Source organism: Heterodontus francisci, chromosome 4 (genome assembly GCF_036365525.1).
Source record: "Heterodontus francisci isolate sHetFra1 chromosome 4, sHetFra1.hap1, whole genome shotgun sequence".
In the NCBI taxonomy this organism is placed as follows: domain Eukaryota; kingdom Metazoa; phylum Chordata; class Chondrichthyes; order Heterodontiformes; family Heterodontidae; genus Heterodontus; species Heterodontus francisci.
Window position 1 is genome coordinate 175,822,562 of NC_090374.1, and position 26,418 is coordinate 175,848,979.

Genomic DNA, 26,418 nt, shown 5'->3' on the forward strand with positions numbered 1-26,418 from the left:
ACTAAACTGAGGCCCGTAAAAGATCCTGTGGCACTATCCTGAAGAAGGGCAGTGGAATTCTCCCCAGTGTCCTAACCAACATTTATCCCTCAACCAATGTTACCTGAGATGGTGGTGTAGTGGTGATGTCACTGTAGTAGCATCCAGAAGGCTTGGAAAAATGGGTTCAAATCCCACCACAGCAGCTGGTGAAATTAATTTATTAATTAAATTTAAAAATAATGAATTAAAGAATCGGGAATTGGAATCATGAAACTATTGATTGTCATAAAAACCTATTTGGTTCATTAATATTCTTGAGGGAAGGAAATCTGCCATCCATACCTGGTCTGGTCTACATGTGGTTGACTCTACTGCCCTCTGAAACAGCCTGGCAAGCCACTCAGTTCAAGGGCAATTAGGGGTGGGCAACAAATGCTGGCCTAGCCAGCGATGCCCACATCCCATGAATGATTTTTTTTTTTAAATCACATTGCTGTCTGTGGGAGCTTGCTGTATGCAAATTGACTGCTACATTTCCGAATTGCAACAGTGACTGCACTGGCTGTTAAACACTTTGAGACATCCTGAGGTTGTGAAAGGCACTTAGAAGTGCCATCTTTGAAGTGTCGTCTCTTCCTAAACATTCACAAGTTCCCACCACCCCAATGAAGCACTCCAGGATGCACTAGAAAACAACAGATGATTGTAAAGTACCCACAGCACCTTAACCCTCTCCTGACAGTTGGCATTTTCAGTTTGTTCCCATGAAGTGCAAATATAAATTGTCAAATGAGTAAAGGCTTGGGATTATTCCCTCAAGTTTACAAGGGAAAATAGGGGCATACAGTGGGACAGGAGCTTTTAATACATGAACCCTCTCAATGTATCATTACCTTGCACCATACTTCACTCGTGACAGAAGCAGAACTTTAATTCTACTTCAAATAAGGAAAATTTCTCTCCCGTATATCCTTTGTTTTGTGATCACAGATTCATGTTTCTGAGATGACTGGAATAAAGATGGAAGCGACCATTCATTTCAAACTGAACTTCAGATTCTATATTGGAGTTTGGCTGTTTTGGAAAACAGATGCGGCCTGCGTCAGTAAGGCCCAGAGCTCTGTAAGTGATGGAAATGGACTCGTTGAGGCCTCCTCAACCTTAAATTTGACCCCCAGCATTAGGTTTTGGCCTCAGTCTGTTGATCTTACTGGCCATTGAGAGAGAGAGGGGTCTCTTCCTTCTCTAACTTCCTTTGCGCCTCCTTTGGTGCTGCAGTGATGAACTGTCTGCACTGCAGTCGATGGGTCCCACTTGGTGCTGGAAATCCTGACAGTAGTCCTTCCTGCAGGTCAAGTGATCACTTCTACCCAACAAAAATGGGTGGAGGTCATGTCAGGGACAATGGGGCAGGTAGATGGCGCATCCTGCCATCATAGGTGGAGAATTCAACCTGTGCAGTCACATTGCTCACCAGTATAGTATGCAAATCCTTTATATAGCATACTTAATTCTGGAGACCCTCAAATAGTTGGACAGGAACATAATGTTTCCTTTTGTACTCAGTTGAGTTTCAACTGTGTCTCGAGGATCGTTCCAGAGTTGCCAGGAATTGAAGATTAATCTTTGGGCACTGTTGAGAGAAAGCCCAGGAAGAATATCACAGCATTAAAAAAAAGGCCAAGACTTTGGGTTTTAGGCACAATCAGTAATTCAGGCACAAATCGCACCCAGGATTGTGCTGTTATAAAGTTTTTATTGGTTCGGGTCTCTGCTCAATTCATTCGCATAATAGCCAAATGTAAAATCTTCTATGAATGAGTGCAATTTTTGCATTAAAACTGTTTTTTGTTATAGTTAACAGCAGCAACCTGGTGCAGTTTGATTAATACAGTTGAAAATGAGTTTAACACCAAAAATATACACAATGCAAGACCTGGACAACATTCAGTCTTGGGCTGATAAGTGGCAAGTAACATTCATACCACACAAGTGCCAGGCAATGACCATCACCAACAAGAGAGAATGCAACCATCTCCCCTTGATGTTCAACAGCATTAACATCGCTAAATCTCCCACCAACAACATCCTAGGGGCTATCATTGACCAGAGACTGAACCAGACCAGCATATAAATACCGTGGCTACAAGAGCAGGTCAGAGGCCGGGAACTCTGCAGCGAGTAACTCATTTCCTGACTATCCAATGCCTGTTCACCATCTACAAGGTACAAGTCAGGAGTGTGATGGAATACTCTCCACTTGCCTGGATGAGTACAGCTCCAACACTTAGGAAGCTAGACACCATCCAAGACAAAGCAGCCAGCTTGATCAGCACTCCACCCACTACCTTAAACATTCATCGGCACATGGTGGCTGCAGTGTGTACCATAAACAAGATGCACTGCAGCAACTCGCCAAGGCTCCTTTGACAGCACTGTCCAATCCCGCGACTTCTACCACCTAAAAGAAAAAGGGCAGCTGATGCATGGGAACACCACAATCTGCACTCCTCTCCAAGCCACACACCATCCTGACTTGGAACTATATCGCTGTTCCTTCACTGTCACTGGGTCAAAATTCTGGAACTCCCTTCCTAACAGCACGGTGGGTGTACCTACCCCACATGGACTGCAGCGGTTCAAGAAGGCAGCTCACCACCACCTTTTCATAGGTAATTAGGGATGGGCAATAAATGCTGGCCTTGCCAGTGATGCCCACATCCCAGGAACAAATAATAAAAAAAGCATTTTAATCAATGTGTCAATTCGCCACATCTGAACTTTGAATCACTGGAGAACGACTTTAAAACGGTATAGAACCATTACTAGTTTCAATAGTGGACAGTGGTCAGTTTTATAAAATATTTAACATTTAAAAGCTTTAAAAATGGTGCCTATTAATGTCCTTGTGCCTACAAAAATAATTTGAAGAGCCTCCTCGAAGGCCACAAATGCGTGCAACTAACACAAACTTGCCATGGTGACTAATTTGATGTGGGGGCCTGGCCAGATTTGTAGGGCAGAGCTGGCTTCCTGCACGACATTTCTTAAACCAACGGAAATAAAATCGCGGAAACTCAATTTGCGTTTGAAATTCCAAGATCTTTTGCACTGGTTTGGCCAATTTCAAGCAAATTGCACCGAAGAATCCAGCACAACTGAGCAGAAACTCCATGCCCAAGTGTTTCTTTGAGTAGTTTCGTTTATTTGTGATAAAAATATTAGAAATGGGGGAAGGGGGGAGTGGAGGGGAGGAGAAGGAGGTTGTTTGATTATACAGGGCCATTGGAGGTGGGTGGTCATGTGATGAAACCTCCCGGATTATGCCCAGTGTTGGCAACCCTGGGCTAAAGTGACTGCTGAGCTGTGTGTGTGCAATGGGCTAGAATATCACCTCACCCTCAAACTTTGTGAAGTCTGACAAAGACTATTTTCTCAAAGTTTCTCAAAAACACCAACAACAACTTGTACTTATATAGCACCTTTAATATCGTAAAAATGTCCCAAGGCACTTCACAGGAGTGTTATAAAGCAAAATTTAACACAGAGCCACATAAGGCAATATTAGGACAGATGACAAAAAGCTTGGTCAAAGAGGTAGGTTTTAATGAGTGTCTTAAAGGAGGAAAGTGATTTAGAGAGGCAGAGAGGTTTAGGACAGGAATTCCAGATTTTAGGGCCGAGGCAGCTGAAGGTATGACCATCAATGGTGGAGAAATTAAAATCATGGATGCTCAAGAGGGCAGAATTAGAGGAGTGCAGATATTGCAGAGGTTTGTGGGGCTGAAGGAGTTACAAAGATGAGGGGGGGCTAGGCCAGGGAGGAATTCTAAAGTCGAGGTGTTGCTTGACCGGGAGCCAATGTAGTTCAGCGAGCACAGGAGCGATGGGTAAACAGGACTTGGCTTGAGTAAGGACATGGGTTCTGGATCACCTCAAGTTTATAAAAGGGTGGAATGTGGGAAGCCAGCCAGGAGAGCACTGGAATAGTAAAGTCTGGAAGTAACAAAGGCATCAATGAGGGTTTCAGCAGCAGATGAGCTGAGGCAATGGTGGAGTCGGGCCCTGTTATGAAGGTGGAAATTGGTGCTCTTAGTGATGACGTGGATATAGAACCATAGAAAAATTGCGGCACAGAAGGAGGCCATTCAGCCCATTGTGTCCGTGCTGGCCGAAAAAACTAGCTGCCCAATCTAATCCCACCTTCCAGCACCTGGTCTATAGCCTTGCAGATTACAGCACTTCAGGTGCATGTCCAGGTACTTCTTTTTTTTTTCATAAAAAGAGTTGAGGGTTTCTGCTTCCACCACTGTTCCTGATAGTGAATTCCAGACACCCACCAGCTTCTGGATGAAAAAGCTTTTCCTCATGTCCCCTCTAATCCTTCTACCAATCATCTTAAATCTGTGCTCTCTGGTAATTGACCTCTCCACTAGGGGAAACAGGTCCTTCCTGTCTACTCTATCTAGGCCCCGCATAATTTTGTACACCTCAATTAAATCACCCCTCAGCCTCCTCTGTTCTAAGGAAAACAACACTAGCCTATCCAATATTTCCTCATAGCTGCAACTTTCAAGCCCTGGCAACATTCTTGTAAATCTCCTCTGTACTCTCTCCAGAGCAATTATGTCCTTCCTTTAATGCGGTGACCAGAACTGTACGCAATACTCCAACAGTGGCCTAACCAGCGTTTTATACAGTTCCAGTATTACATCCCTGCTTTTGTATTCGATACTTCAGCCAATAAAGGAAAGCATTCCATAAGCCTTCTTTACCACTCTATCTACCTGTTCTGCCACCTTCAGGGACCTGAGGACATGCACTCCAAGGTCTCTCACTTCTTCTACCCCTCTCAATATTGTTACAACCGAGGCGGGAGCAATGCACTGTCAATTCAGTCCCATCACTTCACAGGTCACAGCATATTAATAAAGTTTTCCCAACCGACCAGAAAACAGCCAAATTAAACACTCTAGTAACCCCCAGAATAAAACAGACCAAACCAGGCATCATTAGACAACAACAAATTAATTATTTAAAACTAAATCTTAAACACTATTAAGATACACCTATGTCTAAAGATCTTATAACTTCTTATTTTAACCCAACTCCCCCATTCACACACATATGCTCAAAAATCATGGTTAACCAGTTTCTTTTTTTAAAAAATTATGCTTTTTAAAAAATTAGCTGTTTCTTAAGAATAAATAAATAAAGTCTTTGTGGATTCCTGATGGGCGAGATATCCAAGTGTGAAAATAATCAAATGCCGCACGAAGTCTCCACATGAATTTGATGAGTCTGTTTTTGATGGGCATTCAAAACACTTCGGTTGCAGCAGGCATCAGATACCACTGGCAAATTCCAGAAAATAATCAGTCAAGGGACATTCAATTTTGAAGCAAATACTTCCTGGCTTGGAAGTAGTTTTGCTACCTTCAGCAGTACAAATGGTCTCTTCAAATAAAAAAAAAGGGCTTTTTTTCCTCCTAGGCAATTAGCATGACTTGTAGCTCCTTGTAGAATTTCTGCTGAGAGAGAACAGACAGCTCTTTTCTTCAGTAGCACGCCTCGCTGGAGAGTCTCTCAAAACTGGTTTCAGACAGTTTTTGCCAATCAAATCGAAACATTATACCATGTGAACTCTCTCTTCTGCTGTCGTCTAGGTAACAAAATGCAGTTCTGGCACACTGTGCTTCAGAAATCCAAAACTTCTCTCTCTGTCTTAAAGGTACACTGTTTTAATCGGAGGAGAAAATAAATACGGTTCCGTGACAATATCCCTTGCTTTGTTTGCCCTTCCCAAATGCATTACCTCACACTTCTCCGGATTGAATTCCATTTGCCACTTTTCTGCCCACTCAACCAAACCATTGATATCTGGAGACTACAGCTATCCTCTTCACTATCAACTACACAGTCAATTTTTGTGTCATCAGCAAATTTCCAAATCATGCCTCCCACATTCAAGTCCAAATCATTAATATATACCACAAACAGCAAGGGACCCAACACTGGAATGCCAATGGAAACCGCGTTCCATTCGCAAAAACATCCGTTGACTACTACGCTTTGTTTCCTATCACTGAGCCAATTTTGGATCCAACCTGCCACCGCACATTCCCCTGTATCCCATGGGCTTTCATTTTTCTAACCAGTCTGCCATGCGGGACCTTGTCAAATGCCTTACTAAAATCCATGTAGACCACATCCACTGCACTACCCTCATCAATCCTCCTTGTTACTTCCTCAAAAAACTCAATTAAGTTAGTAAGACATGACCTTCTCTTAACAAATCCTTGCTGACTATCCCTGATTAACCCATGCCTTTGTAAGTAGCAGTTTATCCTGTCTCTCAGAATTGATTCTAATAATTTGCCCACCACCGAGGTCAGACTGACCAGCCTATAATTATTTGGCCTATCTCTCGCGCCCTTTTTAAACAATGGTACAATGTTCGCAGACCTCCAATCCTCTGACACCTCGCCCGTATCGAGTGAGGATTTGAAGATGATCCTCAGCGCAACTGCTATATCCTCCCTGTCTTCCTTTAACAACTTAGGATGCAATCCATTTGGCCCTGGTGATTTATCCACTTTCAAGGATGTCGGAACCTCGAGTATATCCTCTCTCATTATGCTTATTGTGTCTAATGTTTCACACTCCTCTGCACCATCCTTCTCCTTTGTGAAGACAGAGACAAAAAAACCATTAAGAACCTGGCCCACATCTTCTGCATCCACACATAAGTTACCTTGTACATCTCTGATAGGCCTTATCCTTTCCTTAGTTATCCTCTTGCTCTGAATGTACTGATAAAACATCTTTGAGTTTTCCTTGATTTTACCTGCCAATAATTATTCATGTCCTTTCTGCTTTTCTAATTTCCTTTTTTACTTCACCCCTGCACTTTCTATAATCCTCTCGGCTTTCTAAAGTATTACGCTTTTTGTGACTGTCTTAAGCTTTCTTTTTCTGCTTTAACTTACCCCGTAAGCTTCTAGATAGCCAGGAGGCTCTAGATTTGGCAGTACCACCCTTTATCTTTGTGGGGACATGCCTACACTTGTGCCTGTGGTATCTTGCTTTTGAATGCCTCTTACTGATTTGTCACTGATTTTCCTTCAAGTAGCTGTATCCAGTCCACTTTCACCAGGTCACCTCTCAGCTTTTTTAAATTTGCCTTCCCCCAATTTAGAACTTTTACTCCTGTTTTATCTTTGTCCTTTTCCATGATTATGTTAAAATGAATTGTATTATGGTCACTATCTCCAAAATGGTCACACACTGCTACTTCATCCACTTGCCCAGCTTCATTACCGAAGACTAAATCTAGAATTGCAGCCCCGCTCATTGGGCTTGTTACGTGGTTAAAAAAGTTCGCTAGAATGCAGTTCAAGAATTTTGTGCCCTCTGTGCCCTTCACACTGTTTGTATCCAGTTGATATTAGGGTTTTTGAAATCCCCAACTATGATTGCCCTATAGTTTTTGCACTCAGATTTTCCTACATATTTGTTCTTCTATCTCCCTCTCACTATTTGGGGTCTATAGTACACTCCTAGTAGTGTGGCTGCCCCTTTTTATTTGTGAGCTCAACCCATAAGGCCTCATTTGATGATTCATTTAGCATATCATCCCTCCTCACACCGGTTATTGATTCCTTAACCAATAATGCTACTATCCTGACTGAAAACTCTATCCAGGGATGTTGAGCTGCCATTCTTGCCCGTCTTTAAGCCAAGCTTCTGTTATAGCAAAGATATTGTGTTGCCATGTGTCTATCTGTGCCCTCAGCTCATCAGCTTTATTTGCTATAATCCTTGCATTTAAATAAATACCTTTTAACACTGCCAAATTCCTGTGCTGCACACTTTTTAACCTTTGCTTCTTGTCTTTCAGAGTCACTCGCTAACTTTCTGCCTCCTGTTCTCTACTATGAAATTGTCCTGTCTGTAACTGCCCTCGGGTTCCCATCCCCCTGCCAAACTAGTTTAAACCATCCCCAACACTAGCAAACCTTCCTGCAAGGATATTCGTTCCAGTCCTGTTCAGGTGTAGACCATCTGGCTTGTACAGGTCCCATCTTCCCCAGAACTGGTCCCAATGCCCCAGAAATCTGAAGCCCTCCCTCCTGCACCATCTCTCCAGCCACGCATTCATCTAGGTGCTCCTAGGTCTACCGACTGCCGCTCCGGTCTTCAGGTAAATGAGGGCCTTGAGCCCCCTTCTCGATTTTTATCTTCCGCTCCATATATGTAGTTGGAAGCTCATCTCGGGGTCAAATATGACACCAAGGTTACGAACAGACTGGTTCAGCCTCAGACAGTTGCCAGTGAGAGGGCTGGAGTTGGTGGCTAGGGAACAGAGTTTGCAGCAGGGTCCAAAATATAGCAATATCCTAACCGCTGCGGACAAACTCAATATTTATTATTTTCCTAGTATCTGCGCCATCTGCACCTAGTTGTGTTTTTCTATTTCTGCGCAAATATCATAGTTGCGAATAAACGTTAGTTAGGCTCAGTGTTTGAACTGTAACATCTTGAGTCAGACGGCTGCAGATTCAAGTGCCACTCGTTAAAAATTCAGTATAGAATGTCAATGGACACTTGGGAGCATTTGATTGCCCAATGCCCTCTGTTTGTTCGGCAAGTATAAAAGATAATTGAGTACTGTTAAAGAGCAAGGGAGTTACCCTGGCTAGCATTCATCCCACAATCAACACCACCAAAACATTTGTCGGAACTTGCACAAATCAGCTGCCACATTTGCGATGAAGTAATTTGTATCAGCCGTGATCCAGTTGGTAGCGCCCGCCTCTGATTTAAAAGGTCTTTGGTTCAAGTCCCACTCCAGAAACTTTTCACAAACTCTCGGCTGACACTGCCAGTGCAATACTGAGAGAGTGCCGCACTGTCGGAGGTGCCTTCTTTCGGATGAGACCTTAAACCGAGGCCCCGTCTGCCTCCTCAGGTGGGTGTAAAAGATCAAATGGTAACTATTTCAAAGATGTGCAGGGGAGTTCTCTCCAGTGGCCAACATTAATCCCTCATCCATCATCTGGTAATTATCACATTGCTGTGTGCGCAAACTGGAAATTTGGCTGTCACATTTCCTACATTATAACACTTCAAAAAATAGTTCATTGGCTGTAAAGGAGTTTGTGACATCCTGAAGTCGTGAAAAATTCTATATAATTGCAAGTCAATTCTTTTTAATTTTGGGACATCCTGAAGACATGAAAGGTCCTATGCAAATGTAATATCTTTTCTTAAACTGTTAAACTAACCGTATGACATTTATCTCCTTTGAGCACCGTTAGCATGGTTTGCTGGGCACCCTACGTTCATATCATTGCATTCTACTGTGAGTTAAAGGGAAGCCTGGAAGCATTATCCACTCACAGCATGCAGTATTTATATAGACCCTTTAACATAGTGAAACAACCCAAGGCACTTCACAGGAATGTGATCAGACTATATTTGACACTGAGCCACATAGGGCTGGTGACCAAAAGCTTGGGCAAAGAAGTTGGTTTTCAGGAGCATCTTCAAAGGAGCAATGAAAGGTTTAGTGAGGGAATTCTAGAGCTTGGAGTGGAGACAGTTCTAATTTAAGTACCTTACTCGTGCTATTATTCGATCTACCAGGAGACTCATTTCATCACAGTTTTGACATGGATTTAAAAAAATTTCATATTAGAATCAGAGAATGGTTACAACGCAGAAGGAGGCCATTCGGCCTGCCAAGCTTATGCCAGCTCTCTGCAAGAGCCATTTAGCTAGACCCACTCCCCCGCGTTTTCCCGATAGCCCTGCAATTCTTTTTCCTTCAGGTGCTTATCCAATTCCCTTTCGAAAGCCACAATTGAATCTGCTTCCACCACACTCTCAGGCAATGCATTCCAGATCCTAACATTTTCACTGCGTAAAAATGTTTTCCCTCATGTCGCCACTGCTTCTTTTGCCAATCACCTGAAATCTGTGTCCTCCAGTTCTCAGCCCTTCCACCAATGGGAACAATTTTTCTCTATCTACTCTACTCTGACCCCTCATGATTTTGAACACCTCTATCAAATCTCCTCTCAAGCTTCTCTGCTGTAAGGAGAGCAGCCCCAGCTTCTCCAATCTATCCACGTAACTGAAGTCCCTCATCCTTGGAACTGTTCTTGTAAATCTTTTCTGCACCCTCTCTAAAGCCTTCACATCCTTCCTAAGGTTTGGTGCCCAGAGTTGTACACAATACTCCAACTGAGGCTGAACCAGTGTTTTTTTTTAAAGGTTCATCATAACTTTCTTGCTTTTGTAGTCAATGCCCCTATTTATAAAGCCCAGGGTCCTGCATACCTTTTAAATCACTTTTTCAACCTACCATGCCACATTCAATTATTTGTGCATATGTGCTCCCAAGTCTCTTTGTTCCTGCACCTCCTTTAGAATTGTATTCTTTATTTTACATTGTCTGTCCTCATTCTTTCTACCAAAATGTATCACTTCACACTTCTCTGCATTAAATTTTATGTTAGGCTTTGATCCATTCCATTGTGATAAAGCTAGACATACCTTCTGTCTTGAATGCTGGTGGTGACTCATGATGCTCTGTGGAGATGGTGAGGTCATCTATAAGGTGGTGATTCTTCTCTTCACCATGTTCCCAGCGTTTCTGTTGTAACTGTTGTAACCAGTACATCATGGCATCCCTGTTTTTTGCCTGAAAAGAGATGGATTTTTCTTTTTAAAAAAAAAAGCAAAATACATTTTCATTACCTAATCCTAACATCTCAGATTCCTCTCACCTTAGTAAACCGTGGCTATAAAGGCATTTGATTGGAATTTTTTTTTTTAAAAAGTAAAACAATAATTTACATTTATATAGTGTCTTTAATGTAATGAAATGTCTCAAGGTGTTTTACAGGAGTGATCAGACAAAATTTGTCACTGAGCCACATAAGGAGATATTAGGACAGGTGACCAAAAGTTTGGATAAAGAGGTAGGTTTTAAGGAATGTCTTAAAGGAGGAGAGAAAGGTTTAAGGATGGAATTCCAGAGCTTGGGGCCTAGACAGCTGAAGGCACAGCTGCCAATATGGTGCGATTAAAATTGGGAATGCAGAAGAGGACAGAATTGAAGGAGCACAAAGATCTGAGAGTGATAGATCTGAAGGAGGCAAGAGAGAGAGAGGGTATGAGGCCCTGGAGGGATTTATACACAAGCAGGAGAATGTTCAATTCGAGACATTGCTGTAAAGGATGTAGGTCAGTGAGCACAGTGGATGATGGATGAATGGGACTTGGTGCCAGTTAGGATATGGGTAGCAGAATTTTTCTTTCCGGTTTTTCTTAGTGTTTTCAATTACTTAAACACACACACTGACTCCACATCCCATAGAATCACACAACTGTGAATTTCAGGTTAGTTAGTGAATATTGACCAGACAACAGGAGCCTAATTCCTTCCTTGCCTCTGTACCAGGTGAAAATGCTGGTTATGTCAAGGGGTCAAACAGCAAATTCATATTTGTCAAATATTATGACCACAATGTAAAAACTTACTATTTTAATGTTGTAAACAAAGTGCTGCTATAGTGTTCAAAACAGTAAATTGCAATATGTAAATTGCAATACATCTGCACTGAGTGCTTCTGTAGGGCACAGAGTGTGAAGGAGAGAATTTGCTAAGTGAGGGAGTTCAGTAAGGAGGGGAACTATAAATTAATTAAGAAAAAATAAATCCCAGCAGGCAGTGCAGGGATCCCCTGTGGCCGTTTCCCTCAACAACAGGTATACAGTTTTGGATACTGTTGGGGGGGACGACTTACCAGGGGTAAGCAATGGGGTACAGGTCTCTGGCACAGAGTCTGTCCCTGTTGCTCAGAAGGGAAGGGGGAAGAGGAGCAGAGCATTAGTCATTGGGGACTCCATAGTTAGGGGAACAGATAGGAGGTTCTGTGGGAACGAGAGAGACTCACGGTTGGTGTGTTGCCTCCCAGGTGCCAGGGTTCGTGATGTCTCGGATCGTGTTTTTGGGATCCTTAAGGGGGAGGGGGAGCAGTCCCAAGTCGTGGTCCACATAGGCACCAACGACATAGGTAGGAAGAGAGATGGGGATTTAAGGCAGAAATTCAGGGAGCTAGGGTGGAAGCTTAGAGCGAGAACAAACAGAGTTGTTACCTCTGGGTTGTTGCCTGTGTCACGTGCTAGCGAAGCGAGGAATAGGGAGAGAGAGGAGTTGAACACGTGGCTGCAGGGATGGCATAGGAGGGAGGGTTTTGGTTTCCTGGATAATTGGGGCTCTTTCTGGGGTAGGTGGGACCTCCGAATAGTTCCAGAGATGTAGAGGAAAGGATAGCGAAGATGATTCTCAACAGGAGCGAGAGTAACAGGGTAGTTGTTATGGGGGACTTTAACTTTCCAAATATTGACTGGAAATACTATAGTCCGAGTACTTTAGATGGGTCAGTTTTTGTCCAGTGTGTGCAGGAGGGTTTTCTGACACAGTATGTAGACAGGCCAACCAGGGGCGATGCCACATTGGATTTGGTACTGGGTAATGAACCCGGCCAGGTGTTAGATTTAGATGTAGGTGAGCACTTTGGTGATAGTGATCACAATTCGGTTAGGTTTACCTTAGCGATGGGCAGGGACAGGTATATACCGCAGGGCAAGAATTATAGCTGGGGGAAAGGAAATTATGATGCGATTAGGCAAGATTTAGGATGCGTAGGATGGGGAAGGAAACTGCAGGGGATGGGCACAATCGAAATGTGGAGCTTATTCAAGGAGCAGCTACTGCGTGTCCTTGATAAGTGTGTACCTGTCAAGCAGAGAGGAAGTTGTCGAGCGAGGGAGCCGTGGTTTACTAAAGAAGTTCAAGCGCTTGTCAAGAGGAAGAAGAAGGCTTATGTTAGGATGAGACGTGAAGGCTCAGTTAGGGCGCTTGAGAGTTACAAGCTAGCCAGGAAGGATCTAAAGGGAGAGCTAAGAAGAGCGAGGAGAGGACACGAGAAGTCATTGGCGGATAGGATCAAGGAAAACCCTAATGCTTTCTATAGGTATATCAGGAATAAAAGAATGACTAGAGTTAGATTAGGGCCAATCAAGGATAGTAGTGGGAAATAAAAACAAGAAATGCTGGAATCACTCAGCAGGTCTGGCAGCATCTGTGGAAAGAGAAGCAGAGTTAACGTTTCGGGTCAGTGACCCTTCTTAGTAGTGGGAAGTTGTGTGTGGAATCAGAGGAGATAGGGGAAGCGTTAAATGAATATTTTTCGTCAGTACTTACAGTAGAGAAAGAAAATGTTGTTGAGGAGAATACTGAGATACAGACTACTAGGCTAGATGGGATTGAGGTTCACAAGGAGGAGGTGTTAGCAATTTTGGAAAGTGTGAAAATAGATAAGTCCCCTGGGCCAGATGGGATTTATCCTAGGATTCTCTGGGAAGCCAGGGAGGAGATTGCAGAGCCTTTGTCCTTGATCTTTATGTCGTCATTGTCGACAAGAATAGTGCTGGAAGACTGGAGGATAGCAAATGTTGTCCCCTTGTTCAAGAAGGGGAGTAGAGACAGCCCTGGTGATTATAGACCTGTGAGCCTTACTTCGGTTGTGGGTAAAATGTTGGAAAAGGTTATAAGAGATAGGATTTATAATCATCTTGAAAAGAATAAGTTCATTAGAGATAGTCAGCACGGTTTTGTGAAGGGTAGGTCGTGCCTCACAAACCTTATTGAGTTTTTTGAGAAGGTGACCAAACAGGTAGATGAGGGTAAAGCCGTGGATGTGGTGTATATGGATTTCAGTAAGGCGTTTGATAAGGTTCCCCACGGTAGGCTATTGCAGAAAATACGGAAGTATGGGATTGAAGATGATTTAGTGCTTTGGATCAGAAATTGGCTTGCTGAAAGAAGACAGAGGGTGGTGGTTGATGGCAAATGTTCATCCTGGAGTTTAGTTACTAGTGGTGTACCGCAAGGATCTGTTTTGGGGCCAGTGCTGTTTGTCATTTTTATAAATGACCTGGATGAGGGTGTAGAAGGGTGGGTTAGTAAATTTGCGGATGACACGAAGGTCGGTGGAGTTGTGAATAGTGCCGAAGGATGTTGTAGGGTACAGAGGGACATAGATAGGCTGCAGAGCTGGGCTGAGAGATGGCAAATGGAGTTTAATGCGGAAAAGTGTGAGGTGATTCACTTTGGAAGGAGTAACAGGAATGGAGAGTACTGGGCTAATGGGAAGATTCTTGGTAGTGTAGATGAGCAGAGAGATCTTGGTGTCCAGGTACATAAATCCTTGAAAGTTGCCACCCAGGTTAATAGGGCTGTTAAGAAGGCATATGGTGTGTTAGCTTTTATTAGTAGGGGGATCGAGTTTCGGAGCCACGAGGTCATGCTGCAGCTGTACAAAACTCTGGTGAGACCGCACCTGGAGTATTGCGTGCAGTTCTGGTCACCGCATTATAGGAAGGATGTGGAAGCTTTGGAAAGGGTGCAGAGGAGATTTACTAGGATGTTGCCTGGTATGGAGGGAAGGTCTTACGAGGAAAGGCTGAGGGACTTGAGGTTGTTTTCGTTGGAGAGAAGGAGGAGGAGAGGTGACTTAATAGAGACATATAAGATAATCAGAGGGTTAGATAGGGTGGATAGTGAGAGTCTTTTTCCTCGGATGATGATGGCAAACACGAGGGGACATAGCTTTAAGTTGAGGGGTGATAGATATAGGACAGATGTCAGAGGTAGTTTCTTTATTCAGAGAGTAGTAGGGGCGTGGAACGCCCTGCCTGTAACAGTAGTAGACTCGCCAACTTTAAGGGCATTTAAGTGGTCATTGGATAGACATATGGATGAAAATGGAATAGTGTAGGTCAGATGGTTTCACAGGTCGGCGCAACATCGAGGGCCGAAGGGCCTGTACTGCGCTGTAATGTTCTAAATTAACACAATAAAGATGGCAGGACAGGTGATGTGTCGTGGCTGCAGTACATGGGAGCTCCTTGATGCCATGGCAATCGTGTCTGTAGCTTGAGGAGCTTCGGCTCAGAGCCATTGAGCTGTTGGCAGTGCATTCCAGATCATAACCACTCACTATGGAATACAGTTTTTCCTCACATCACCTTACACTATTGCCCTCTGGTTATCGACCGTTCTGGGAAAAGTTTCTCTCGATCTAGACAACTCATGATTTTCAACATAAAAGCAAAGTACTGCAGTTTCTGGAAATCTGAAATAAAAACAGAAAGTGCTGGAAATAGTCAGCAGATCAGGCAGCATCCGTGGAGAGGAAAACAGAGTTAATCTTTCAGTTCTGTGACCTTTCATCAGAAGGTGATGAAAGGTTACAGACCTGAAACATTAACTCTGTTTCTCTCTCCACAGATGCTGCCAGACCTGCTAAGTATTTTGAGCACTTTCTGTTTTCATTTCATGATTTTGACACCTCTGTCAAAACTCCTCTCAACCTTCTCTTCTGTAAGAACAGCCCCAGTTTCTCCACTCTATCCACATAGTTTAGTTTAGTTTAGAGATACAGCACTGAAACAGGCCCTTCGGCCCACCGAGTCTGCGCCGACCATCAACCACCCATCCATACTAATCCTACACTAATTCCATATTCCTACCACATCCCCACCTGTCCCTATATTTCCCTACCACCTACCTATATTGGGGGCAATTTTTAACGGCCAATTTACCTATCAACCTGCAAGTCTTTGGCATGTGGGAGGAAACCGGAGCACCCGGAGGAAACCCATGCAGACACAGGGAGAACTTGCAAACTCCACACAGGCAGTACCCAGAATTGAACCCAGGTCGCTGGAGCTGTGAGGCTGCGGTGCTAACCACTGCACCACTGTGCCGTCCTAAATAACTGAAGTCCCTCAATGCTGAAACCATTCTCATAAATCTTTTCTGCATTTAAAGGGAAGCTAGGTAAATACATGAGGGAGAAAGGAATAGAAGAATATGTTGATAGGGCGAGATGAAGAGGGATGGTAGGAAGCTCATCTGGAGCTTAAACACCAGCATGGATCTGTTGGGCCAAATGGCCTGTTTTTGTGCTGTAAATACTTTGTAAGTTGGAGTTGCTGCGGAGAGAAAAGTTACTTAAGACACAACCCGAAGAAGCATTTCAGCATTTTTTTTTGTTTCAGAGTTCCAGCCTCTGCGGTTTTTAAAAACATTTTTGCTTCCGTAACATTTATAGCCAGGGCCCGATACCAGAAAGTGATATCTAAAATGACAGGAAACATCTGCTATACTTCAGACAATTGAAATTGTGGAAACACTTCCCCCTTTGACATGATTATATTTGGAACTGCCCATTTTCTTTTCCCTAATAGGGACTTAAATAGTAAATATATAAACTTAAATAGTAAAGCATGTATCAGTTTATTAAGAAAGCCATTGTCAAGCACATGCAACTCAATAACCATCGCATCGAATGATCCAATTACAAAGTCACCTCATCCATTATGCACTGGCAAACAAAACACAACGGGGAGACTATGGAGATCTACCAACACCACACCATCCTCCAAGACAGTGGCCCGCTCATCAGTGATATCTGGATACCTGTGTAATCACCTATCAGCAGTAAGATCCCACCCCACATTCCTGTTCACACATATAAACTTACTGTTTCCACCCATTCCAGTTATTTCTCCAGATGACAGGCAGAATACACTGCCTGAAGCATTGAAGCCTGCCAGTTCTTCTAAGAACTCCTGTTTCAAGGAAACAACTGCTCTCTTCAGAGCAAATTCACATGGTGTTACACCGTAAAACTGTCCTACTCAACGTTACTGCTCTCACCATAAAAACCTTAAAACAACTTTTAAATAAGATAATATTGAAGAACTTACACCATTTATCAAAGTTGTAGCACGGACAATGATTCAGATATACTGTCAATCCCTGGCTGGTGGCTGATAAGTAGAATTCTCTATTCATGTTAGGTCAGGATGCAACTTACTACACAGACACAACTCAAATCCGGTTGCATTCACACTGGGGTGAAAACCGAACTAATCACTTTCTAACTACAACTTCCCGAAAATGACCAGGCAATATTGCCTACTTAGATGGAAATCTGGAAGAAGTAACCTCAGTCTGAAAGTGAGATCAGGGTCCATCAAGTGTTGTTAAAACTGATGGGAGTCGTGAAGAGAAACAACTATTTGCAGAAACAACATCCCAAGGCAATTCAGAGGAGTATTATCAGGCACGATTTGACACCAAGCCACATAATGAGATATTAAAACAGATCAAAGAAGTAGGTTTTAGGAGCATCTTAAAGGAGGAGAGGTAGAGAGGCAAAGGGTTTCCAAAGCTTAGGGCCCAGGCAGCTGAAGGCACAGCCGCCAATGGTGGAGCAAAGAAAATCGGGGTGCACAAGAGGCCAGAACTGGGGAATGACAGAGATCTCAGAAGACTGGAAGAGGTTACAGAGGAATGGAATTTACATAACAAAGATGTGAAGGCTTTAGAGAACGTGCAAAAAAGATTTACAAGAATGGTTCCAGGGATGAGGAACTTCAGTTACGTGGATGTTTTGGAGAAGCTGGAGTTGTCATCCTTAGAGCAGAGAAGGCTGAGAGGAGATTTGATAGAGGTGTTCAAAATCATGATGGGTCTAGACACAGTCGATAGAGGGAAACTGTTCCCATTGGCAGAAGGGTTGAGAACCAGAGGACACAGATTTAAAATGACTGGCAAAGGAAAAAAGAATCAAAGGACCAAAGCCAACATGAGGAAATTTTTTTTTTTTTTTAAACGCAGTGAGTGATTTGGACCTGGAATGCACTGCTTGAGTGTGGTGGAAACAGATTCAATCATCACTTTCAAAAGGTAATTGGATAAGCACCTGAAGAGAAAAAAACTGCAGGGCTATGAGAAAAGGGCAGGGAGTGAGTCCAGCTGAGATGCTTTTGCAGATCTGCGACACGACAGGCTAAAGGGCCTCCTTCTCATAAAATGGTTACAGCACAGAAGCCTGTTATGTAGCACTTTATACAACGCCTTTTGGAAGTCCACTTACACCACATGAATCGCATTACCTTCATCAATCTCTCCATTAGCTCATCAAAAAAACTCAGTCAAATTAGTTAAATACCATTTGCCTTTAACCAATCCGTGCTGGCTTTCCTGAATTAATCCACATTTGTCCAAGTGACAGTTAATTTTGTCCCGGATTATGGTTTCTAAAAACGTTCCCACCACTGAGGTTTAAAACTGACTGGCCTGCAGTTGCTGGGCTTATCCTTGCATCGCTTTTGAACGTGTAACATTTGCAATTCTCCAATCCTCTGGCACTACCCTGTATCTAACAGGCTTGAAAGATTACGGCCAATGTCTCTGCAATTTCCACCTTTATTTTCCTCAGTATCCTTGGATACATTTGATCTTGTCCAGGTGACTTACCAACTTTAAATACAGCCAGCCTTTTGAAGACCTCCTTTTTATCAAATTTTAAGCTCATCCACTATCTCAACTAACTCCTCTTTCACAATTACTTGGGAAGCATCTTCTTCCTTAGTAAAGATAGGTGCAAAGTACTTATTTAGCACCTCAGCCATGCCCTCTGCCTCCCTGTGTAAATCTCCTTTTTGGTCCCTAATCAGCCCACTCCTCCCTTTACTATTATATGCCCATAGAAGACTTCTGGATTCCCTTTTTTTTTTAGCTGCCAGTCTCTTCTCATACTCTCTCTTTGCTTCTCATTTCTTTTTTCACTTCCCCTCTGAACTTCCTGTGCTGCAACCATTCTCTGATTCTATAGGTCTCACACGGATATCACCCAGAATGCGGTGAGAAAATAAAAAAAATAAAAAAATCGCACTGATGCAGGAATTCTGCTGTGCTTATGTATTTTGTAGACAAGATGTCAAACCAAGGCTCGACTTCACACCGAAAGTGAAAGCAAAACATCCCACAACACTGTGACTATGGGTATGCATGTCCCCTGGTGCCTTGGTTCACATTCCTCCATCAATTAGCTCTGCTGATGGCATTAAGTGGTTCATCTAGTCACGATGTTGGACCTTGCTGTGTCTAAAGTGGCCCAAGCAACAAGAATGACTGCACTTCAAAATTGTTTGGGAAGCACCACAGGGCGTCCTGAGAATGGGACGAAGTGCTACAGGAATGGAAATTCTTTTTTTCCCCCCAACAGCAGGGATTATTGCCTTTTTGAAAGTGATCAATTGTGATAGTTATGGCAGGAGACGGACAAAATGCCACAAAAACACAGAGCCATGTCTCGGAAAATCTTCACGAAATCTGCCCCCTACTTGTTCCCACCAGCTACAAGAAAAATACCACAGGACCTGTGATATTCCCCTACATCAGTGATTCTCAAAGTGTGGCCCACAGAGAGTCCTCCAGGTGGTCCATGGGCTGGTGCAAAATACAAGTCACTGAAGCTGCTATTAGGCGAGATAAGTTTGGCAAACGTTTGGCTCAATATATGTTACAAGTATCCTGGACTTGCCAGCGCAGCTCTGAAGCACATGTTGCCATTCCCAGCAACATGATGGAATTTTCAACATTTGTGGATCTGAAAACAGAGGAGGAACCAACTGACACATGGAGAAATGAGACTGAAGCTGTCCAACTTGGAACCAGACATAACCTCATTGATGTGTCATCAAAAGCAGTGTCATTCTTCCTATTAATTCTGATGATTTTTTTTTGTGGCGGCAAGCAAAAGCTGGTAGGGTAGGATCGGCAAATGGTCCACAGTTGCAGAAGTTTAAGAAGCATTCCCTACATCTAAAAAATGCTTAGATACATTCACCATATAAAATCTGTCAAAAAGGCACAACTTAGATCACTGCTATAAGACATGCCTTTACCATAATATTTAATGTCAATCATTACCAAGCCTGCTTAAATATTGCGCAGGTCTCTTTCTGGTTCTCAATTAGAACATTTTGTGACAATTGATTCCAAAACCAGTCACTCAGCATCCATTAGAGATATGAAACTTATCCTGATATTACCACCTGCCCTTGCACACAACTCCCTGGTACCACACGGAATAAACTTGCATTTATACAGTGCCCTTCACAACCTCAGGACATCCCTCATTGCTTTACAGCCAATTAAGTTTTTTTTTGAAGTGTAGTCACTGTTGTAATGTAGGAAGAACAGCAGCCAATTTGTGCACAGCAAGCTCCCACAAACACGGATGAAACAATAAGCAGATAATCTGTTTTTAGTGATGTTGGTTGAGGGATAAAAATTGACCAGGACATTGGGGAGAACTCCTGTGCACTTCTTTGAAATAGTGCTGAGGGACCTTTTGCATCTGAAACTAGGGTCTTAAATCTGAATAAAGGAAATTATGAAGGTATGAGGGGCAAGTTGGCTATGGTGAATTGGGAAAATACATTACAATATTTGACAGTAGACAGGCAATGGTTAGTATTTAAAAGGAGTGTTACATGGTCTACAAGAAATATACATTCCTCTAAGACACAAAAAGCGAACAGGAAAGATGAAAGACCATGACTAACAAAAGAAGTTAAAGATTGCATTAGATAAAGGGAAGTGGCTTATAAGGTTGCCAGTAAAAGTGGTAAGCCTGAGGATTGGGAGCTATTTAGAATCCAGCAAAGAATGACCAAGAAGCTGATAAAGGGAAAAGAGAATATGAATGCAAGCTAGCGAGAAACAAAGGCGGACTGTAGAAGCTTCTTTAGGTATATAAAAAGGAAAAGATTAGCCAGGACAAATGTGGTTCCATTACAGGCAGAGACAAAAGAACTTATAATGGAGAATAGGGAAATGGCAGAGAAACTAAACAATTACTTTGTGTCTGTCTTCACGGAGGAATATACAGAAAATCTCCCAGAATTACAGGAATCAAGGGAATTGTGAAAATGAGGAACTGAAAGAAATTAGCATTAATAAAGAGGCAGTACTCAAAAAAAATAACTAGATTGAAGATTGATAAATACCCCAGACCAGATGAGCTACATCCCAGAGTATTGAAGGAAGTGGCTGTAGAGATAGTGGATGCATTGTTTATCTTTCAAAATTCTGTAGATTCTGGAAAGGTTCCTGCAGACTATAAACTAGCAAATGTAAACCCACTATTTAAGAAGGGAGGGAGAGAGAAAACAGGAACTACAGACCTGTTAGTTTGACATCAGTAGCAGGGAAAATGTTAGACTCCATTCTAAAGGATGTGATAATTAGACACTTAGAAAATAATGGGAGGATTGGGCAGAGTCAACATGGATTTATGAACGGGAAATCATGTTTGACAAACTATTGGGAGTTTTTTTGAGGATGTTACTTGTAGCATAGATAAACGAGAACCAGTGGATGTGGTACATTTGAATTTTCAGAAGGCTTTTGATAAGGTCCCACAGGAGGTTAGTAAACAAAATTAGAGCACATAGGATTGGGGTAATATACTGGTATGGATTGAGAATTGGTTAACAGACAGAAAGCAGACAGAGTATGAATCAATGGTTCATTCTCAGGATGGCAGGCTGTTACTAGTGGGGTACAGCAAGGATCAGTGCTGGGGCCACAGCTGTTCACAACCTATATAAATGTTTGGATGTGGGGACCAAATGGAATATTTTCGCATGCATGGATGACACAAAACTAGGTGGAAATGTAAGTTGTGAGGAGGATGCAAGGAAGCTTCAAGAGGATTTGGACAGGCCAAGTGAATGGACAAGAGCATGGCAGATGGAATATAATGTGAATAAGTGTGAAATTATCCACTTTGGTAAAAAAAAACAAAGACAGAGTATTTCTTAAATGGTGAGAGGTTGGGAGTGTTGATGTCCAAAGGAACCTGGGTGTCCTTGTTCATGAGTCACTAAAAACTAGCATGCAGCTGCAGCAAGCAATTAGGAAGGCAAATGGTATGTTGGCCTTTATTGCAAGAAGATTTGAGTACAGAAGTAAAAATGTCTTGCTGCAATTGTACAGATCCTTGGTGAGACCGCACCTGGAGTACTGTGTACAGTTTTGGTTTCCTTTTATAAGGAAAGATATACTTGCCGGAGAGGGAGTGCAAAGGAGGTTCACCACACTAATCCCTGGGATGGGGGGATTGTCTTGTGGAGAGATTGAGGAAACTGGGTCTGCATTCTCTAGAGTTCTGAAGAATGAGAAACGTGATAGGGTGGATGTAGATAGGATGTTTCCCCTGGCTGGTGAGTCTAGAACCAAGGGAGATAGTTTCAAAATAAGGGGTAGGTAGGTCAGTTAAGACTGAGATGAGGTGGTATTTCTTCACTCAGAGGGTGATGAATCTTTGGAATTCTTTACTCCAGAGGACTGTGGAAGCTCAATCATTGAGCATGATCAAGATAGAAATTGACAGATATCTGGAAACCAATGATATCAAGGGATATGGGGATAACGTGGGAAAGTGGCGTTGAGGTAGATGATCTGCCATGATCTAATTGAATGGCAAAGCAAGCTCAATGGCCTGAATGGCTGACTCCTGCTTCTATGTTCCTATGCATCCAGAGAGGGCAGACAAGCCTCTGTTTAATGTCTCATCCAAAAAAAGGCACCTCTGCAAGTGCAGCACTCCCTCAGTACTGCACTGGAGGAGCAGTTTTGATAAACATGTTACACAGGAGCAATGTTCCCTATAATTTTTTTCTGAGTGCACAGGTTATTTCCTGAAGTGCATGGCGCCTTTTTTTTTTTGCGTGGCCGCGCACGCACAGTAATTTAAAGGGACCGAATTGTGCGTAGCTTGTGTGTGGACTTTCGTGTTGCTGTGCTGCGCAGCTTAGAGGGAACATTGCACAGGAGTGAAAGCTGGCCTATATCAAACAAATACCTCAACTTATAGATTGGTCATATGCTGCATGAGTAATGGTTACACTTGGTAATGTCCTTCCGATTGCCTTTGATCATCTCAGTCATTTTCGCACGCATACACACAGACAGATTGAAGGAAGGTTTTTCACACTGTGACAAGGTTATCAAGGCCATTCCTCTGGCTATTCTTACCACATCTCAAAAGATGATTGCATTAGGTCACCTGGCTCTGCTTTTAAAAATGGCATTTGCTGTATGGCACCATTTTAATTACTGGTACTTCAGTGACATCACCCATAATGAAAGATAACAGCCAGCAAGTCTCTCCTCTACTGATATAAAGGCTGCCTTTGTCAGCTTTCTAAAAATTTCTAAAAAGTCAAAATGTATTCTACTAGAAAATTCCAGCCATCTGTCTGGTATTGTGCATTATATATAGCACAGAGAAGAAACAGGCCACTCGGCCCTTCTGGTCCATGCCAGTGTTTATGCTCAATACGAGCTACCTCCCCTTCTTCTTTATCTGACCCTATGAACAGGATAGAGGTCAATAGACTTTTGGTTAAGTGATATGGGGATAGTGAGAGAAGGTCGAGTTGAGACAGAAGACCAGTCATGATCTTATTGAATAGCAGAGCAAGCTCAAAAGGACCAAACGACCTACTCTAGTTCCTATTTCTCATGTTATATGCTGCAGCCTATAGGGAAGGCAGATTTGACCAATGCTTCCTTTAGTCACGAGGAACATGTAAAAGCTGCCCATCTAATCTTTCCATCCCCTATCTTCAGCTCTAAAATCACCAGCACCACCCCCACCACCTGCTTGGTTCGTCAAGGACAGCTCAGCAACCAGGAGAGTGTGGGAAGATGCCACTTCCTCAATCGGGACCTATCCCCAAACACTTCCACCTCACTCAAAAAATTATTTTGATTTGCCTTTCCAGCAGAGTTTCACACAAAACCAAGATGCACAAACATGTTGCAAAAAATTAAATGCAGTTCATGCACCACAGCATAAAATTATTATTGATGTGCAACATATTTGCTCAGGAATGATGACTAAATCTTGCAGATAAGTGACTCAAGGCTCTACTTTGTACTTATCTAAAAATCTAAATGGTTGTTCTAGCCAATAAAACGATCACTTGCCTTCTACATTTCTTTCTAAACAATTACATGTACCTTGGAAGCAAAAGTAATGACTTGCTTGGGATAGGTGAAACAGGAAAGGGGGAAGAACAATTGCTTTCATTAACGATTTCAAACTCTGCATTGCAACAATCATAGCACTTTTTCCCATGCTTCCTTACAGACGTTGGCCAGTTAAGTATTGTTAAAGCCCACCCCAACCATTTGGTCAATACTTCATATATAGTAAACTACTAAAACTGGATAGCAAGATACAGACAGGAAGGCAGAGAGACAGAGGCAGAGACACTTTCATGTAAGTCACCGAAACCGGACTAGCTTATTTCACAATCAAATGTTTAATTTTCTACTGAAGAGATCACCCCTCGTTAGTAAGGCAGCCAGTGAGTGGGAAAGGTAACAGCGGATTTTTGTTAAGCTTGCAATTGACATCACTATCAACATCCTGGAGGTTACCATTGATTAGAAACTGAACTGGAGTAGCCATATAAATACCGTGGCTACAAGAGCAGGTCAAAAGTTAGGAATCCTGTGGCAAGTAACTCACCTCCTGCCTCCCCAAAGTCTGTCCACCATCTATACGGCACAAGTCAGGAGTGTGATGGAATACTCTCCATTTGCCTGGATGGGTGCAGCTCCAACAACACTCAAGAAGCTCAGCACCATCCAGGACAAAGCAGCCCGCTTAATTGGCACCCCATCTACAAACATTCACTCCCTCCAACACCGGCACACAATGGCAGCAGTGTGTACCATCTGCGGGATGCACTGCAGTAATGCACCAAGGCTCCTTAGACAGCACCTTCCAAACCTGAGACCTCTACCAACTAGAAGGACAAGGGCAGCAAATGGTTGAGAACATCACCACCTGCAAGTTCCCCTCCAAGTCACACACCATCCTGACTTGGAACACCATTCCCTCGCTGTCGCTGGGTCAAAATCCTAGAACTCCCTTCCTAACAGCACTGTGAGTGTACCTACCCCACATGGACTGCAGCGGTTCAAGAAGGCAGCTCACCACCACCTTCTCAAGGGCAATTAGGGATGGGCAATAAATGCTGACCTGGCTAGCGACACCCACATCCCATGAACAAATAGAAGCACCAACATAACACCCCTGTAATTTAACACTCACCTTCAGAACATATTCCTTGTCCGGAGTTATGATTTCAAAAGTCCCTTCCTCTGCCTCCAAACAATAATTAAAGGCAGCCCTTGATAAATCCATGCTCCCTAACGGGTTGCTGTCCTGGGCTGTTCGGAAATAATACAGATGGCATGTCTTCTGGTCATACACAAACCAGCGAGTCTTGCAGCCTTTCAGCGGCCCCTTGCCCCCCAGCTTGTTGAGGTATCCGCAGAGTTTTTTGGGTAGAACACGTTCCTCATTCGGAGGCTTTGATTGCAGATAGTTGGCCAAATCATCAGGATTCTCTGGAAGTGTCTCTTCATTCACACTCTCACATTCTGCCTGGATGGCTGAGTTTGCCACCGGCTTGAAGGTCTCCGTTTGATCAGTCTTGCTCACTTCGAATTCATCTGCCATCCTTCTACAATAAATTTACACGCATACACTATTGGTACTGAAATTGCAGATAATAGGCAAATATTTCAGGGAAGTCAATAGGCAGAGTTAACATTCCAAATACGCCAGTCTTTCCACGCTAAATTTCTTTATCCATTCTCGTTCTCTTGACCCAGTTGAACGAGGCCATAGATCGGTCCAAACTCAGAGAGGTGGCACCTCGTACCAAATATAAACTGTAATATGAATTAAGTGTTACTATGCCTGGCGATTTGAGTTGGTGGCATCACTCAACTTCACACAGGCCAACAAGTCGATCCTCTTGCTTGTGGTTAGCTTGAAATATTTTATTTGCTCCAATGTCTAGGATGATACTATTTGCGTCTTCTCGATCTTCAGCAACAACAAAAAAACTGCGGGTGCTGGAAATCTGAAATTTTGCTTTTGTTTCTCTAATCTTCAGGCACTTGCCAATTTCCCTGTCTCCCACGCCCAGACAGATCATAAGACTTGCGCCCGGACACACCTACACACACCAGCTGTACGTCCCATGTTTCCTAGTGAGACGATTTCCCCACCTCCTGCTCCAACTTGCTGCTTACGCTGTCACTGCCCCCAATGTTCCCACAGCTGGAAATTCCCAGCGTACGCGCCAGTGTCACTAACTTAATACAAACCCTCCGGCAACATCACAAAATTGCGTCGGGACATCCGATTGGTCGACAATCCGGAAATTAGAATCAAGGGGCCGGACTAACGTTACCCGGCAACCGGAGGCAACACTGGTTGTTTACAAGTACAATTCCAGAAATCAATTTTTAAACAAGTTGAAACCAAACCCTTCCAAATTAATATTCTAGGTGCTTTAAGGTATTTGTCATCGTCTATGTAACATTGCAAATTCCTGAATGTTACAGTTTTTTTAAAATGTAGTTGAAAAATGTAAATTTATTTTAAAGCATGAATCCTGGAG

At 43.0% G+C, this 26,418-nt stretch overlaps 1 protein-coding gene across 2 annotated transcripts in view; it reads right to left on the bottom strand.

Moving 5' to 3' along the window:
• Window positions 1–26,107, bottom strand: part of tbc1d2 (TBC1 domain family, member 2) — a 78,047-nt gene extending 51,940 nt beyond the window's left edge. For both annotated transcript variants that reach the window (XM_068030606.1, XM_068030605.1), the window contains exons 1-2: window positions 25,056–26,107; window positions 10,543–10,690 (exon numbers count right to left, since the gene is read on the bottom strand). In XM_068030606.1, the coding sequence (XP_067886707.1) occupies window positions 10,543–10,690; window positions 25,056–25,466 (559 nt within the window). In that variant the 5' untranslated portion in view covers window positions 25,467–26,107. The remainder of the gene's footprint in view (window positions 1–10,542; window positions 10,691–25,055) is intronic.
• Window positions 26,108–26,418: the final 311 nt, after the last annotated feature.